The sequence below is a fragment of the Homarus americanus genome, unplaced genomic scaffold (genome assembly GCF_018991925.1).
Source record: "Homarus americanus isolate GMGI-L3 unplaced genomic scaffold, GMGI_Hamer_2.0 scaffold33468, whole genome shotgun sequence".
Taxonomy (NCBI): Eukaryota; Metazoa; Arthropoda; class Malacostraca; order Decapoda; family Nephropidae; genus Homarus; species Homarus americanus.
In genome coordinates, this window is record NW_024714177.1 from 10,455,248 (window position 1) to 10,471,018 (window position 15,771).

Below are 15,771 nucleotides of genomic sequence, written 5' to 3' on the forward strand. Positions count from 1 at the left end.
CTGCCGCAGTCAGAACAAAAATTTTGTCAAATGACGAGCGCAAAAAGTTTACATTGTGTTGATGCATACAACGAATGAATGGTAAAATATTCACATTGATATTCAGTATGACGAGACATTTGATAGCAATAAATGAAAAATAGATACGGTACCAGGTATGTTAAATGACAGCATTTAAAATATATTATAATATTGGTGCTTGATTGAGGTACAGTTGCTAAAAAACCTATCTTTACTGGGGGGATTGATGAATTTCAGAAGGAACACTATTACTCCTGTTGTTTCGGGAGGGTTGTCAAAATTCTTCGTCCATTGTGTCATATTGTTTTAGAAAATTTTTGTAAAGATACTGTAGTTTCTTGATCGACTGTATATATGCTTACAAATTTGCTATGACATCGCCAAATTATATACTGTATATTTTTTTTTTCAGGTGAGCTGCAAGACGAGACACAACATCAAATTGCTAAGCAACTTGATATATGACACAGTCTTCAGTCTCAAAACTCCTGGTAATTACAACTATAATTTACATTGTGTAAATATTAATAATAATAATAATAATAATAGTAATAATAATACTACAGTAAACTCTCTCTAATATGGACTAATTGGGGGAAGGCCTTTCTGGGAAAAATCCTAGAGGGTGGGGGATTTTTGAGCCAAGCTACTGAAAAACATTGAACCTACTGTAATTTTTAACCTAGACTTAAAATTCTCTGGGTTTCTATACACAGTGATGTATGAATGTTTTTTAGCTGCTTGGGGTTTTACCATTTATGGAAAAAAGTTCATTTTTCCTCAGTCACTCATATGCTCTTGGCAGCATGGGACTGGCTCTTGGTACAGCTGCACTCACCAAGCATCTGGTGTTGCCAGGAGCTCTCATATATTTGGCAGAAGTTTGTTCTGTCTCAGCTGTGTAATACACCATGCAATTGAACCCTCATGCCCCAAAAATATCTCCAATTGCTGACAACCTGTTAATCTTTGTCACGATGGTCTGAATCACGCATGGCTCTGGTGATTAGGCAACTCGATGATCTCTTTCTCTGACAATGATCTAGTCAATGAGATGCCATTGTTTGGATCGTGGGTGTATCCAAGAACCATTGAACTGGTTGGGCTGCCGAAACAAGGTGTTGATGATAGTGCGGCTGTGTTCAGCGCACTTGCTGAGGAGGAGTAGGCCATTTCCTACTCCATTTCTTCCTATGGTTTCCTGTGATAAGTCAGCATCTCTGCTAACTCAGGCATTATTATGGTCAGCACAGAAGGTCTACTTGATGTCCTGCTCTGCATCCAGTGTTGGGGCTTATGCACCAATGAAGGAGGCTTAACGCGAGTCATTCAGTGGGACTCGGAGCGTCATGAGGCACGCATTGACTCCAACAAACATTTCAGTTAGCCTTTGCAAAATGAATTGACAAATGGCAAAATCAACTCCAGAAAAGCAATTTTCCCCCTTAGAAGGCTTACCCTTCCAGAAGAAGGTATAGCCCTGTTCTGTGACTTGACCCTCTTCTGGGAGCCAGGACCTAGTAATGGCTGCAATGTCAATTTTTTATGTGGACAGCTCTTTTGCCATAAGGGCGGTTCTTCTTTCAGGATGCTGACTTGTGCCAGCATCCAGAAGGGTCCTGACATTCCATGCAGCAACCATAAGAAGTTGCATCGTTTGAATTTGTTTTGATCCATTGTGAAGATTTTGACCGTATTAGGATGACTTTACTGGGTGCAGTTCCCTCGTCAGGTGGATTTTAGGCAGACTTTGTTTAGGGCACATTTTGTAGCCTCTCCACATGTGGGGTGAGCAGAGTGGCTCCTGAAAGGGTTGTTCAGCCATCAGATGGACTGGATTGCGGAGTTGTGGCTAGGGACTCTTGGCAGTGTTCTCTGCCTGTCCCTATTGCCACTTGACTGTCACCATAGGACTTTTGGGGGTTTAGGGGCTCTGAAGATAATGGAAAATGTGATGAGATGGATGATGGCTGCGTGTGAGTTGTTATATTGGTGAGGCAGGAGCACTGGATACAACCACATCTTGGCTCTCCCTTTTCCTAATCCAGTGGTGTAGGTAGTTGCAACAACTGGGGAGAGGGAGAGTTGCAATGGACTGCTAATAGCCCAGTTTGTTGGGTTTTGCCTTTGTAGCCTGTCCATCTTACATTGCCCTCATTGGCTGGAGTACCTGTAGGGATCTTGTGTTGGTCACCTCTTCCACCTATTCTGTCATTGCCCAGAGCATTTGACTGCAGGGGTTGCCAGGTTATGTGTTTGTCCATTATCTGCTTCAAGGAGCTCAATCCAGTTTACTGTCTTGAGTTTCTCCCATAGCCTTTCACTGAAGATGTGTGACCACAATGCAGTGGTAGACATCCACCCTCATGCACACTTGATTGTGGGCTCTCTTGACATTTTCAGCAAACACAGCAGCTGATGATGGGAATGCTATAAGTCGAAGAGTAAATTAATTACTTTGTCTTCATTCATTCATTTTAATATACTTGATACCTCACTGCTGACATGTCATCTGTCTCACTGGTTTTGATTCCATAGCATCCTGCAGCAAATTTTGGAGCTTGTGCTCCAACATCAACCATATTTGCCTTTGGGTCACCAAGTTTGATTAATTTAATGTTGTGCATGCAAAGCTTTAAGGACTGTACTTTTCCCATTACCCCACATTTGGGCAAAAATATTACATCCTGAAAGTTTGTGAGCACCAAGAAGTGATGGCATTACATCTTTGTATTACTCTGAATTAATTCTGATATTAATGGTTGTTCTTTTGGAACTACTTCCCTCCACAAGGAGTGTGCTTTGCATATTCCTTTCAGCATAGTAGTGAAGCAACAGGATAAACACATCAATGCCATTTGACTATACATATAGGCATTTTAATCCTCTTTTGCTGCCTCAATCATAACTTACTGTGACATTGTGACGTCTGCCTCCTCATGCAGCATTTTCATATCCTGTCTTGATATAACCACTCAAGGTGAACTTGCTGTGAGATCGGATGAGAGCTTGTGACTATCAACTTGTGGTTGAAAGCCTTTTCCATACTCTGTATGGAATACTCGCACAAATAATCTGAAACAAATTTATTTAAAATGTGGCAGTCTACCCTCAAGTCCGTTTTCTATTACAGTACCTTATTAATAGAGTACAGACTTGAGGGTAGACTGTCACATTTTAAATAAATTTGTTTCTGATTATTTGTGAGAGGATTTTCCAATTATTATTTATTTGTATGTGTTTTGTGTGTGTGTGTGTGTGTATACACACACACACACACACACAATACTACAGGTAAAAGAAATAATTGTCGTAAGGGCAAACACATGAAGGAAATACAGTACGTATACATTTTTTTGTACACAAGTAAAAATGTAACCCCCTCAAGACATTTTCAGAAAATTTTCTTGATTTTCAACCTTGGAAAATTTGTTCCTAATGCCGGAAATTTTTGGAAAATTCCGGCATTAGGAATGATTTTCCGAGCAAATTTCAATTCCTGCTATCGGAGATTTCCGGATTTGAGGGATTCTGGCTAATGGAGATATTACTGTATATGGAGGGGGTGGGAGGGGGGTAGATAACACTGCCTATCTGAACTGTTAAAGGAAAATCAGTTGTTTTGATGTTATTACTGCACTTCAACAACTAAGGTCTATAAGTGTATAACTACTGTAGGTTATTAATAGAATATTACACCAACAATAAAAAAAAAATAAGAAACAACTTTCTGGGTTAAAAATCAGACATACAGTATAAGTTTGGTAGTCACCGAGATGATTGTTGTTTACTGTAAAGTGTTATAGGTAAGTAACCACAAAATGTGTCTTATGAATAAAGAGAAAACTGTATACTGTACAGTACTATAAAGATAAAAATAAGAACAAATAAGTGTAGGAGTGTATTGTATGTGGAAGACCAGTGTTTATTTGGGGAGCATTGGCAGAGGAGGGGGGGGGGTAGCACAGGTGGGTACTCCCTCCCCCAAGATTCCTTTCGCACTTTATGCAATTCCACCACAATTCTCATATAATTTTTGTATCATTTGGTGTCAGGTTGATAAAATATTATCCTAAAAGAATCAGCTTTCCTGAAAAAAAATCCTTCACTGAACACCATGAGTCATTGTCGACAAAGAGCAAACAGCTGATTGTCTTACCACAATGTCTGTCTTAAATTAGTATAGTACAGTTGTGTATTTATCATCATTTAATAAATGCTATTGCGTGTATTTGTCACCATTTAATAAATACTATTGTAGTGTATTAAATTTTATCATCACTTAATAAGTAATATTGTAGTATACAGTACACTATTATGCATCTGCTTATACCCTGGTTTATTCAGTAATCATTTGTCAAAATGTACAAGTAGCCAAATTGAGCCATCATATATCACTCAAAGGTAGTAAATAACATTGTGAGGAAGGTATGTTCAAATCAAATACTATGCAATGTGTTATAGTGACCCCCGTTGTAAACTGGTCCTGTCACGTGAACGCATCTTGAGTAAATAAACTTCTGATACAGCTTATTCTTTTGCTTTCAAGTTATATTACAAATTACACACAGTATTGTATTTTTCTCTGTTATTGAAGATATTATATTAATCATGATGAACCATAAACTTTAAGAGGCCAATCATATGAGAATATAATACTGAATCAATAAATAAACCTGACAAATGCAGCAATGCCTGATCAGGACCCAGCCTGCCTACATAGTCAAGTGTCATAGTTCTCAGTAGGCCTTTAGTAAATCTGATTAGACCACTGTATGGTATTTAGTAACTTGTTCATTTCATAAGATTTTTTTGTATTAATCTTCCCTATTTTTAAAACATGGATTTTTTTTGTTCTGGTGACCAGAGCATCTCAGTAAAAAAGAAAAAACGAATTCCGATATATTGAAGTCTGATTTATCAAGATTTTACTGTAGTGCATTAATTAAGAATTAGTGCACTCTCAGCCAACCTAGCTTATTCTGTAAAAACATTTCTCTTGTACACCTTCAGGGAGCAAAGAACGGTTACTTGAGCAACGCATTCCGGCCTCTTACCTTGCTCTTGAAGATGTAGTCAGTGTTCTGGCCTTGGAACGACGGGTTCAAGGCCGGGACCCAGTATTGCCTGCAGACAAATATCAAGCCCTTGTTACTCAGGAGATGTCCAGTAGAGGTCACCGTCCATTCAGGGATGTAGCTGAGCTCAACCAGGGCACAACTTTTCTCCATGAGAATGGTATGTATGCTTTACACTTACTACTTACGGTACTAACTTTTCAACAAGATGGCTGATGATTGATCATACTGTATTAAAAAAGACCATTTGATGTAACTTTAGAACCTAAAATGTTTCATATTTTATTCCTAATATGATCTTGACATTAAAAAAAAATTATTATTTTGTCCTTCCTACAGGTGTTATGCTTCATTATGAAGATGCAACTCTGAAGGACTTGTACTTCCTTGATCCTCAGTGGCTGTGTGACATGTTGGCCCATGTTGTCACTATAAGAGAAATCAACCCCTTTGCTCGCAATGGTTAGTGACAACAGAAGGTGTAGACTCAACAACATCAATCTATATACTGTAGTTGTAATAGGGGATGAATTTGACATACAGTACATAAATATTAATTTAGTTTTGCATCTTCTTAGTACAATACATTATAGTCCAAGATTTTAATATTATTATGCTGTATTTTTTTTTTACATGTTTAGTCTTTTTTCTGAGTACATTCTTCTTTTTCAATTTATAACTTCCATTAGTTTTCCTACACCTACCCCATTTGTTTGTAAATCCATTATATTATGGGGTTAGGGACCTCAAAAGCCATTCCGTAAGATGATCGATCGTATACCGATATTAATAACTTCTGGGGGAAAATCGATTATGTTCCTCAGACCCTGAAAAGCCAGAGTTAGCACTCAGAGTAGTTATTTTGCAACTTGTGATTTCAGAGACATTTATTTTTCTTCATTTTCTATTACTCTGTTACATGCAAACACAATATTTCATACTTAATGTGGTAAAAAAATTATTATAAGGTCAAAAACATAAAGGGAATAAATATTTCTTATCTGTGCAGGAGTTATCACACACAGCAGGGGTGGGGAAAGTGGAGTGAGGGTTCTCAGCTGGTCTCTGTCTGATGTCCCATGTGTAGTGACACAATTACCAAATGGCAATGCAATATTTTGTTTTACATGCATTGACCATTATACAATGGATCAATATACTGTTTGCTCGGTCAGTTTTATGATGTAAAAAAAATAACAATGGCTAAAGATCAGTTTTACAGTGGTCGCTAGCCAAATGCTTTTCCTGTATTCCCCCGACTTTGAAAAAGTAATGTGCAATAACTCGCAATATTCCAAGATGCAATATTCCAAGATAAGATGACACAATTTTGGAATGATTGAACACATGTGACCCACGCGGGAGGTTCTGCCCGTCCTCGGGGATTTCCAGAACTAAGCAGTTGAACTGTCACATCGCCCAGAGGATGGTTTGCATGTGGAAGCTATTCTTTGTATATAATAATAAAATTTATTGTACCATTAAATGTGAGGAATAAATAAAAATAATAGTAATAAAGGAAAGAAAAAGACTGCGTTGCCATTTCACAATCATTTTCCGGGACACGTGACACAGAACAGCTAAGAGATCCCCCATGCCGCTCCTCGCTCCCCTCCCCTGCTCTGTCGGCTAACCACTGATCGCAAAAGAACTGTTTATTCCCTTTTATGTTTTTGACCTTAAGATAATTTTTGTTTTTTTATTTTGTTTGCACATGCTGTCTGAATGATTGAGTATCCTTGTAACAGAGTAAAAGAAAATGAAAAAAAAAATATGTATATCTCCCAAAAATTACGAGTTGAATACATAACATAGTTCACAGATCAGCCTCACCCACTCTGAGTGCTACTGGATGGCGATTCGGTTACGCAATTACATGCCATCATCATGTTACCTTCGGTTTACCTGTTGTAATCACTGATGAAGAGTATGTAGAGTCAGTTTTAAATGTGCATTGTAAGTAACATTCATAAATGTTTATGGGTTAAGTTTTCAAACCCAAATGGTCTTTTCTCCATTTATTAAGAAATTAACTATTGCACAATAACTAGGATATCACCGTAATTAATGCTATGAGCTGTGAGCATTAATAAGGGACAGAGCGTATGTGTAACGAGCTTCGTTGAACACACGTCTTATGTGGGTGAGAGATGGGAGACAGACTGGGTAGAAGCTGGCTACTTAATTGATGACTCTGCAGTCAAGGTGAGAGCGCTCATTGGAAAATTAGTGTCATTTGTCCAGTTGATGATTACTCATGGCTCATAGGCTAGTTACCATGGGTGATGTAATTATATAACCATAATGTATGTAACCCAAATTCATATAAGTATTACTGTCTATTTGATAGGCCTAATACATTGCTCAGCCACCACCCTCCGAGTTCTAAGAGGAGTAAACTTACCACTTAGTATAACATAACATCTATGGATGCCTATCCACGCTGTAAAAGTTAAAGTGTACTGCAGCTAAACTGAGGAATGTACAGCCTAGGGTTGAGTGTCTGAATTTCTAGCCTTAAGTGCCTTATGTCTGAGGGCCTTAAAATGTACAATTGAGCCCACTGCAGTACTAAGGGCACAAGTGCCACCACGCCCAAAAGCGAGTTATCAGCACAGCAAGTTTCGACAAATTTTCTCTATCACAAAGTGTGTCGTATGTGGATGACCCAGCACCTGTTGTGAGGGAAAGTGAGGCGAGTGAACTCGAGGGTGGGCCATCACGGGGCCGTAAACGTGGGAGAGTAATGTTGCAAAAAGGCTTTGTATTGTTGTTTTGAACATCAGCTGATAAGCTGAGGAGGTACTCGGCCAATTCAGTAATCTTTTCTATGTTTACATTTGTTTCCAATGGAGTAAATATCAAGAAAATTGTGCTCTTTAATATTTGTGTATTTTTTTTATACAGTATCAAAATTATTGGTCATTCTAAAATTTAGCCATCCAAGCTCGTCTACATAAAGTTTTTCAACTATTATTTTTGGCTCGATATATGTAACTTCATTTATTGAAATTCATTTACATGCACACACTGTCCTAAGGGCAAAGCTGAACTGTACATGTAATCAGAATAATGTACAAAATGATTACTAAAATTTTTGTCTAGTGCAAACTATGGCATGTTTATATTCAAATTAATCACTATCTTATAGGAATTCCAGCAATGTAAATTATATTCTACCTGGTCACTTCTATGAATTTTATAAGTAAAAAACAAAAACTCAATCTAAAGGACATAAATAGACAATTAAATACTTCATACCTCCGCGCCAACTGTCAAACATGTCACTGTCACCCCTGCCGCCCTCCCCTCCTCCCAGCAAGGGTTATTTGGTGGTGAAACTGTACAGTAGTAGGCTTTAAATTTTTATCTCATATAATATCACAGTCTAAAGTTAGGAGAATATAATTTGCATTGCTGGAATCCTTGCAAGACAGCGAATAATTTGAATATAAATGTCATATATTTTGCACAAGAGATAAAAATTTGAGTACTGTACTGTACATTAGTTTAGTACATTTTATAATGTAAAGTTTTTCAACTATATTTTTTGGTAGATTTACATAAATTTCTTGATTTATTTTCATTCATTTACATGCACACACCATACTAAAAGAAACATAAAACAAATAAATGACCTTAGTGCAAACCTGGAGTGTACATGTACAAAATGATAAAGGTACTAAAATTGTTATGTCTGGTGCAAATTATAGCTTGTTTATATTCAAATTAATCACTATATTATAAGAATTCCAGAAATGTAAATTATATTCTCCCCGGTCACTTCTATTAATTTTTATAAGCAAAAACCAATAACTCAATATAAAGGACTTAAATAAACAAAAATACCGGGGTCTAAGTGTCAAACGTATCACATCACGTCACCTCCTGTTCCCCCGCCCTCCCTCCCCCTCATCTGCCCAGCCAGGTTTTTATCTTATATAATACAGTATCTCAGACTAAAGTTAGGAGACTATAATTTGCATTGCTGAAATCCTTGCAAGACAGCGAATAATTTGAATATAAACGTCATATATTTTGCACAAAAGATACAATTTTTGCTCTCTAATAAAATTCTTAAATTAGATCTAAAATTTGTATGTCTAATGCAAATTATAGCTTGTTTGTATTCAAATTAATCACTATCTTATAAGAATTCCAGCAATGTAAATTATATTCTCCCCGGTCATATCTATGGAATTTTACGAGCAAAAAGAAAAACACCAAAAAAATTAATACTTCATCAGACGCACTAACTGTCAAAGTACAACTCACCTCCCCCCCCCCTTTTCTGTCCCTCCCTCCCTACCCCTGCACCTCAGAAAAAGGTTTGGGGCTTTCCTGTAGGCTTACAGTGTTTATCTCATATAATATCTCAGACTAAAGTTAGGAGAATATAATTTGCATTGCTGGAATCCTTGCAAGACAGTGAATAATTTGAATAGAAATGGCATATATTTTGCACAAAAGATAAAATTAATCACCTGTATCACATTACAGTAGTGATTTAAGAGTAAGATTGTATATGTACGTATATATATATATATATATATATATATATATATATATATATATATATATATATATATATATATATATATATATATATATATATATATATATATATATATATATATATATATATATATATATATATATATATATATATACAGTTGTACCCCACTTAACGCAGTCAATAGAACCCAGAGGGTCCCGTGTTAAGTGAAATCCGCGTTAAGTGAGCAACAGAACATATGGGATTAATTCCAATAGAAACCAGCCCGACCCCCAAACTCCACTTTTTGAAGACGCATAACTATGTTGTAGTAAAAATAACATCTTAATTTTATGATGGTACATGCACACAATTAATACTTAAGAGAAATAGAGAAATACAGTCGCCAAGTTAATGTCCATTCAAATAATGGACTCGACTCCCTCCCCCTCTCACACTACACTCGCTGGCTCTTCCCTCTGAGAAATTTTGGGGGGAAAACCAGGTATAGTAATAAATAATTCCTCAAACTAAAGTTAGGATAATATAATTGACATTGCTGGATTCCTTGTAAGACCAGGAATATTTTGAATATAAATGTCATATATTTTTCACAAAAGATAACATATTTACTCAGAATAAACTTTACATCTAAAATTTGTATGTCTAATGCAAAATCTATGATGTTTATATTCAAAATGATCACCAAATTATAAGAATTCCAGCAATGTAAATTATATTCTGACCGGGTAATTTGTATGAATTTTATGAGCTAAAACAAATATCTTCAGTTAATAAAAAAAAAAAAATATTCTTCACTGTAACAGATGGTCGGTCGGTCCCTCCCTCCCCCCCACCCCCCACCAACCGTCTCACCAGATGTGTGGGAAAACCAGAATATTTACCTTTTAGTAATAAATAATACCTCAAACTAAAGTTAGGATAATATAATTGACATTGCTGGATTCCTTGTAAGACCAGGAATATTTTGAATATAAATGTCATATATTTTTCACAAAAGATAACATATTTACTCAGAATAAACCTGTACATCTAAAATTTGTATGTCTAATGCAAAATCTATGATATTTATATTCAAAATGATCACCAAATTATAAGAATTCCAGCAATGTAAATTATATTCTGGCTGGGTAATTTGTATGAATTTTATGAGCTAAAACAGGCAGTCAGGCAGGGTGGCGGGTGGGGCGAATCTAAAAATAGCTCTCGAGCCGGACACTCACCGCTTATATGTGGAAAAAACCCACGTTAAGTGAAAGTTCAGCTCTGGCGAGGCACCGCGTATATGGTAAAACGCGCTAAGTGAAACCGCGTTAGGCGGGGTAATACTGTATATATATATATATATATATATATATATATATATATATATATATATATATATATATATATATATATATATATCTATATATATATATATATATATATATATATATATATATATATATATATATATATATATATATATATATATATATATATATATATATATATATATATATATATATATATGTATATATATATATATATCTATATATATATATATATATATATTGATTTAAGGATGATTTAGGGGAATTTTAGGAGTGTTTCTGACTTTATGCATTTTTGGCTTTACTTTGCATATACTTTTCTGTGAGCTGGAACCAATTACCCAAAATCCCATTGAAACAATGGTTTCGGTTAACGAAATTTTCGGTTAACGAGCGACCTCTGGAACGAATTGTGTTCGTTAACCGAGGGACCACTGTACATTGTTCCTGCGCTGGAGACATTCCCGTTGTTCCTCCTCTCCCCAAACATTAAGTCCGTTAATTTTCATTTTTTCGACACACTTTTTCAGAGTCCCTAGCTGCTGTAGAACCTGTTCTGATCCTGCATTACTTTCCGCCCCCTCCCGTGGCCCTGCTAATACATCAGCATAACTCCTCTTAGCAACCACCTCCATTCTGTCGGCTACTTCCTCAGTCTTAGCAAGGATGTCTTTCCCAACTTGTTCTAGTTTAGCAACCAGCATGGCTCTAGCTTCATCTATTTTCGTCCCTAGGAAACTCGTTCCCCTATGGCTTGCAATTGCCTCATTCACCTTGACTACACAGTCAGGGCAATACCAGCAACAGCCTTCATGCTTTACGGCAGTTTGCAACATCCTAAACGCTGTAAGGGTCAGGCCTGTATCCTCCATATCCGACATACCCCTGCAGTAATCACATATCATACTCATGGTTGTTGTTGTTGTGGGGGGTGGGGGGGGAGCAGACTGTGTATAGATCTACCTATTTAAAAATAAAGAGGAAAAAAGAACAGTACTTAGCTGCCCTCTGCTCTGGCTTTAAACCTGCCCTGTTGCCTTTAGAGTTGTCTTCTGTTTTCCTTTTCAGTTCACTACGGCATTTGTCGGTATTTATGTGCTATCTCTATGTACACTGCATTTTGCTATGAATAACGGATTTTATGCACCCACTCAGTCCTTTAGAAACACAGAAAAATAAAATAAAACTTTCTTTGGGGCTGTAATAGAATGCCTTTAAGGATAGCCAAGCTTGTTGATTTTATTTATTTATTTTTTATTTCAACTAGTATTTCCTTATACAGCTCCTCCCCGACTTACGACGGGGTTAGGGACCCAAATCCAGGTCTTAAGTCGAAATGGTCGTAAGTCGGAAATGCTTAAATAATACATAGAAAATCTAAAATGGGTGTCTCTTTTTCTTCTCAGCCCCACAAAACACTCACTTTTAAGTTTGCCAGTCATTTTAAAGTGAATTACAAACGAAAAATTTTTTCTGTGCACTGACTTTGGGACTCAAAAATACGTAATTTGACAAAATTTGGGTATGACTGAGGCAGGTCGTAAGTGCGGGTGGTTGTAAGTCGGGGAGGAGCTGTACTTTCTTTTTCTGTACTCATCGACGACTATATCTCTTTGTGCTATCACTGTGTACACTGTATTTCCCTGTGAATGGTGTATTGTAGGCACAGTTTCAGTCCATGAGAAAGCACACAAACAAAATAAAATTTAAAGTCTCTGTGGCACCTGTAACACGACTTGATTTCAGCTGGCAGTGGTGCCTTTCCAACTTGCTTGCCAGTTTTTATTCACTTTAATTTATTTACAATCTCTTCTGTGGGCATTCTAAGTAAAAGCCATTTGCTCCTTAAAAGTACAATGGAAGTAACATTCATTAATGTTGATGGGTTAAGTTTTCAAACCCAATACATGGTGAGTGCTGGCAACATTGTTAGGGAGAGCAGAAACGATCAGCTATTACCTCTCTTTAAACAAGAGATCGGGAATATACAGCTGCTCAATAGCTCATCCAGGATTGAGTGTTAGATTTTTGGGGAAAATTAATTATTTTTTATAACGTTTTATTAACCCAGCACCAAATGAACCAAAATAATAAGGGAATTACTATATGGTGAAATTGCATGCTGTTGTTATAAAGATTCATTTCGCAGCAGTTTCATAGCGTTTATCGCCTCAGCAGTGCCTCGCCAAGCTGAGACTTTCACTTAACCGCAGTTTTTTTCCACATATCTGCGGTGAGGTGTCATTTCGAGCAGCTATTTTAGATTGCCCACCGCCACCTGCCTGACTGCTGTTTTAGCTCATAAAAATTCGCCACAAATTACCCGGCCAGAATATAATTTACATTGCTGGAATTCTTATAATTTGGTGATCATTTTGAATATAAACATCATATATTTTGCATTAAACATACAATTTTTAGATAAAAATTTTTCTCTAGGTAACTATGTTATCTTTTGTGCAAAATATGACATTTATATTCAAAATATTCCTGGTCTTACAAGGAATCCAGCAATGTCAATTATATTATCCTAACTTTAGTTTGAGGTATTATTTATTAAAATTTAGTGGTTATCCCACACATCTCCTTGGGACAGTTGGTGGGGGGTTGGGGGGAGGGAGGGACCGACAGACCATCTGTTACCCCGTGAAGAATTATTTTTTTTTTTATTAACTGAAGATATTTGTTTTAGCTCATAAAATTCATACAAATTACCCGGTCAGAATATAATTTACATTAGCACCAGATTCTTATAATTTAGTGATCATTTTTGAATATAAACATCTTATATTTTAGGTAAACATACGAATTTTAGATAAAAATTTTTCTCTAGATAACTATGTTATCTTTTGTGCAAATATATGACATTTATATTCAAAAATATTCCTAGTCTTACAAGGAATCCAGCAATGTCAATTATATTATCCTAACTTTAGTTTGAGGTATTATTTATTACTATACCTGGTTTTCCCCCCAAAATTTCTCAGAGAGGGAAGAGCCAGCGAGTGTAGTGTGAGAAGAGGGGGAGGGAGTTGAGTCCATTATTTGAATGGACATTAACTTGGCCACTGTATTTCTCTATTTCTCTTAAGTATTAATTGTGTGCATGTACCATCATAAAATTAAGATGTTATTTTTACTACAACATAGGTATGTGCCTTCAAAAAGTGGAGTTTGGGGGTCGGGCCGGTTTCTATTGGAATTAATCCCATATGTTCTGTTGTTCACTTAACGCGGATTTCACTTAACGCGGGACCCTCTGGGTTCAATTGACCGCGTTAAGTGGGGTACAACTGTAATTCATATTTTATTCCTATAATTCATTCATCTTTATCTATTTCATAATATATTTCTATTATACCCCCTGTAATACACATAATCTATTTCTGGAACTGCACAATTAATTCAGATTATTACTGATTCCATTTGTTTACCAGTAATTATTTAATAAACAAAACACGAATTCTGAATTATAACAATCCGCACTAACGAGGGTACAGTGGACATTTAACAGAGTAAAAAAAAAATTGAAGATAATTATGTACTGTATATATACTACCAACAACAACACCACTCACCACCACCAGTAACACTCACCACCACGAACACTCACCACTACTCACCATCAACAGTCTACCACTAACATTCACCACCACTCACCATCACCACCAACAACACTCACCACCACTCACCATCACCACCAACACTCATCATCACCACTAACATTCACTACCACCACCACCATTCACCATCATCTTCAACACTCACTAACACTACCAACACTCACCACCACTACTGCTCACTCCCCTTCCCCTTCCATGACCACACACCAACTACTGCAGATGTAAGAACCATTTTTATTATCTTTCTGTTCTTGGCCTTATGATAATTTTTTTTGTACATTCTGTATGAACAATTGTGTGTGCATGTAACAGAGTAAAAGAAATGACTAAAAATACGTATACAGTATCTACTCAATACAGTATTACGAGTTGAAAAATAACAATAACACAGCTGCGCCTGGTAGGAGGAGAGGTAAGGCGATGTAGTTACGGTGACTTCTAACCTGGTGACCTGCCAAGTCCATACACACACACGTTTGTGTTAGGTAAATGAAATTATTTTGTATAAATTTATTGTTTTTCTATTTATAAATTATTTGAGTTATTTAGACATTATTTCATCATTATAGCAGCAGGATATAAAACTTGTTCGGGCTCTTCAGTGGCTCAGGAACGGAACCTATTTTTCTCCAAAATTTATTAATATCAATGTACGATCAATCACTTAGCGATGTTTTTATTTTTTGAGGTCTCTACAGATAGTCCCCGACTTACGACCGACTCGACTTACGTCCACCCGCACTTACGACCGCCTCAGCCGTACCAAAATGTGGTCAAATTATGTATTTTTGAGTCCCAAAGTCAGTACACAGACAAAATTTTCATCTGTAATTCACTTTAAAATGGCTGTCAAGCTTAAAAGTGAGTGTTTTGTGGTGCTGAAAAGAAAAAGAGACCCAAATTTTCGATTTTCTATGTGTTATTTAAGCATTTCCTACTTACGACCATTTCGACTTACGACCTGGATGTCGGTCCCTAACCCCGTCGTAAGTCGGGGAGTACCTGTAATTCCATCGTATAATGGTCATTGCCTGTATTTATTAATATGATTTTATTTATTCATTACATATATTCATTACAGTATATATTATTTTATGTACAAACAATAGTGTGTCTCACATGTAAACCATCCTCTGGGCAATGTGACAGTTCAACTACACAGCTCTGCAATCTCTGGGGATGGGCAGAGTCTCCAACACATCCATTGTGGGTCGCACATC

General features: G+C 36.5%; 1 protein-coding gene across 1 annotated transcript in view; it reads left to right on the top strand.

The window, feature by feature from the left end:
- LOC121876157 (leucine-rich repeat serine/threonine-protein kinase 1-like) overlaps window positions 1-15,771 on the top strand; it is a 227,373-nt gene that overhangs the window by 112,592 nt on the left and 99,010 nt on the right. Inside the window, exons 23-25 of the mRNA XM_042381100.1 lie at window positions 434-512; window positions 5,035-5,259; window positions 5,439-5,561. Coding sequence (XP_042237034.1) covers window positions 434-512; window positions 5,035-5,259; window positions 5,439-5,561 — 427 coding nt within the window. The remainder of the gene's footprint in view (window positions 1-433; window positions 513-5,034; window positions 5,260-5,438; window positions 5,562-15,771) is intronic.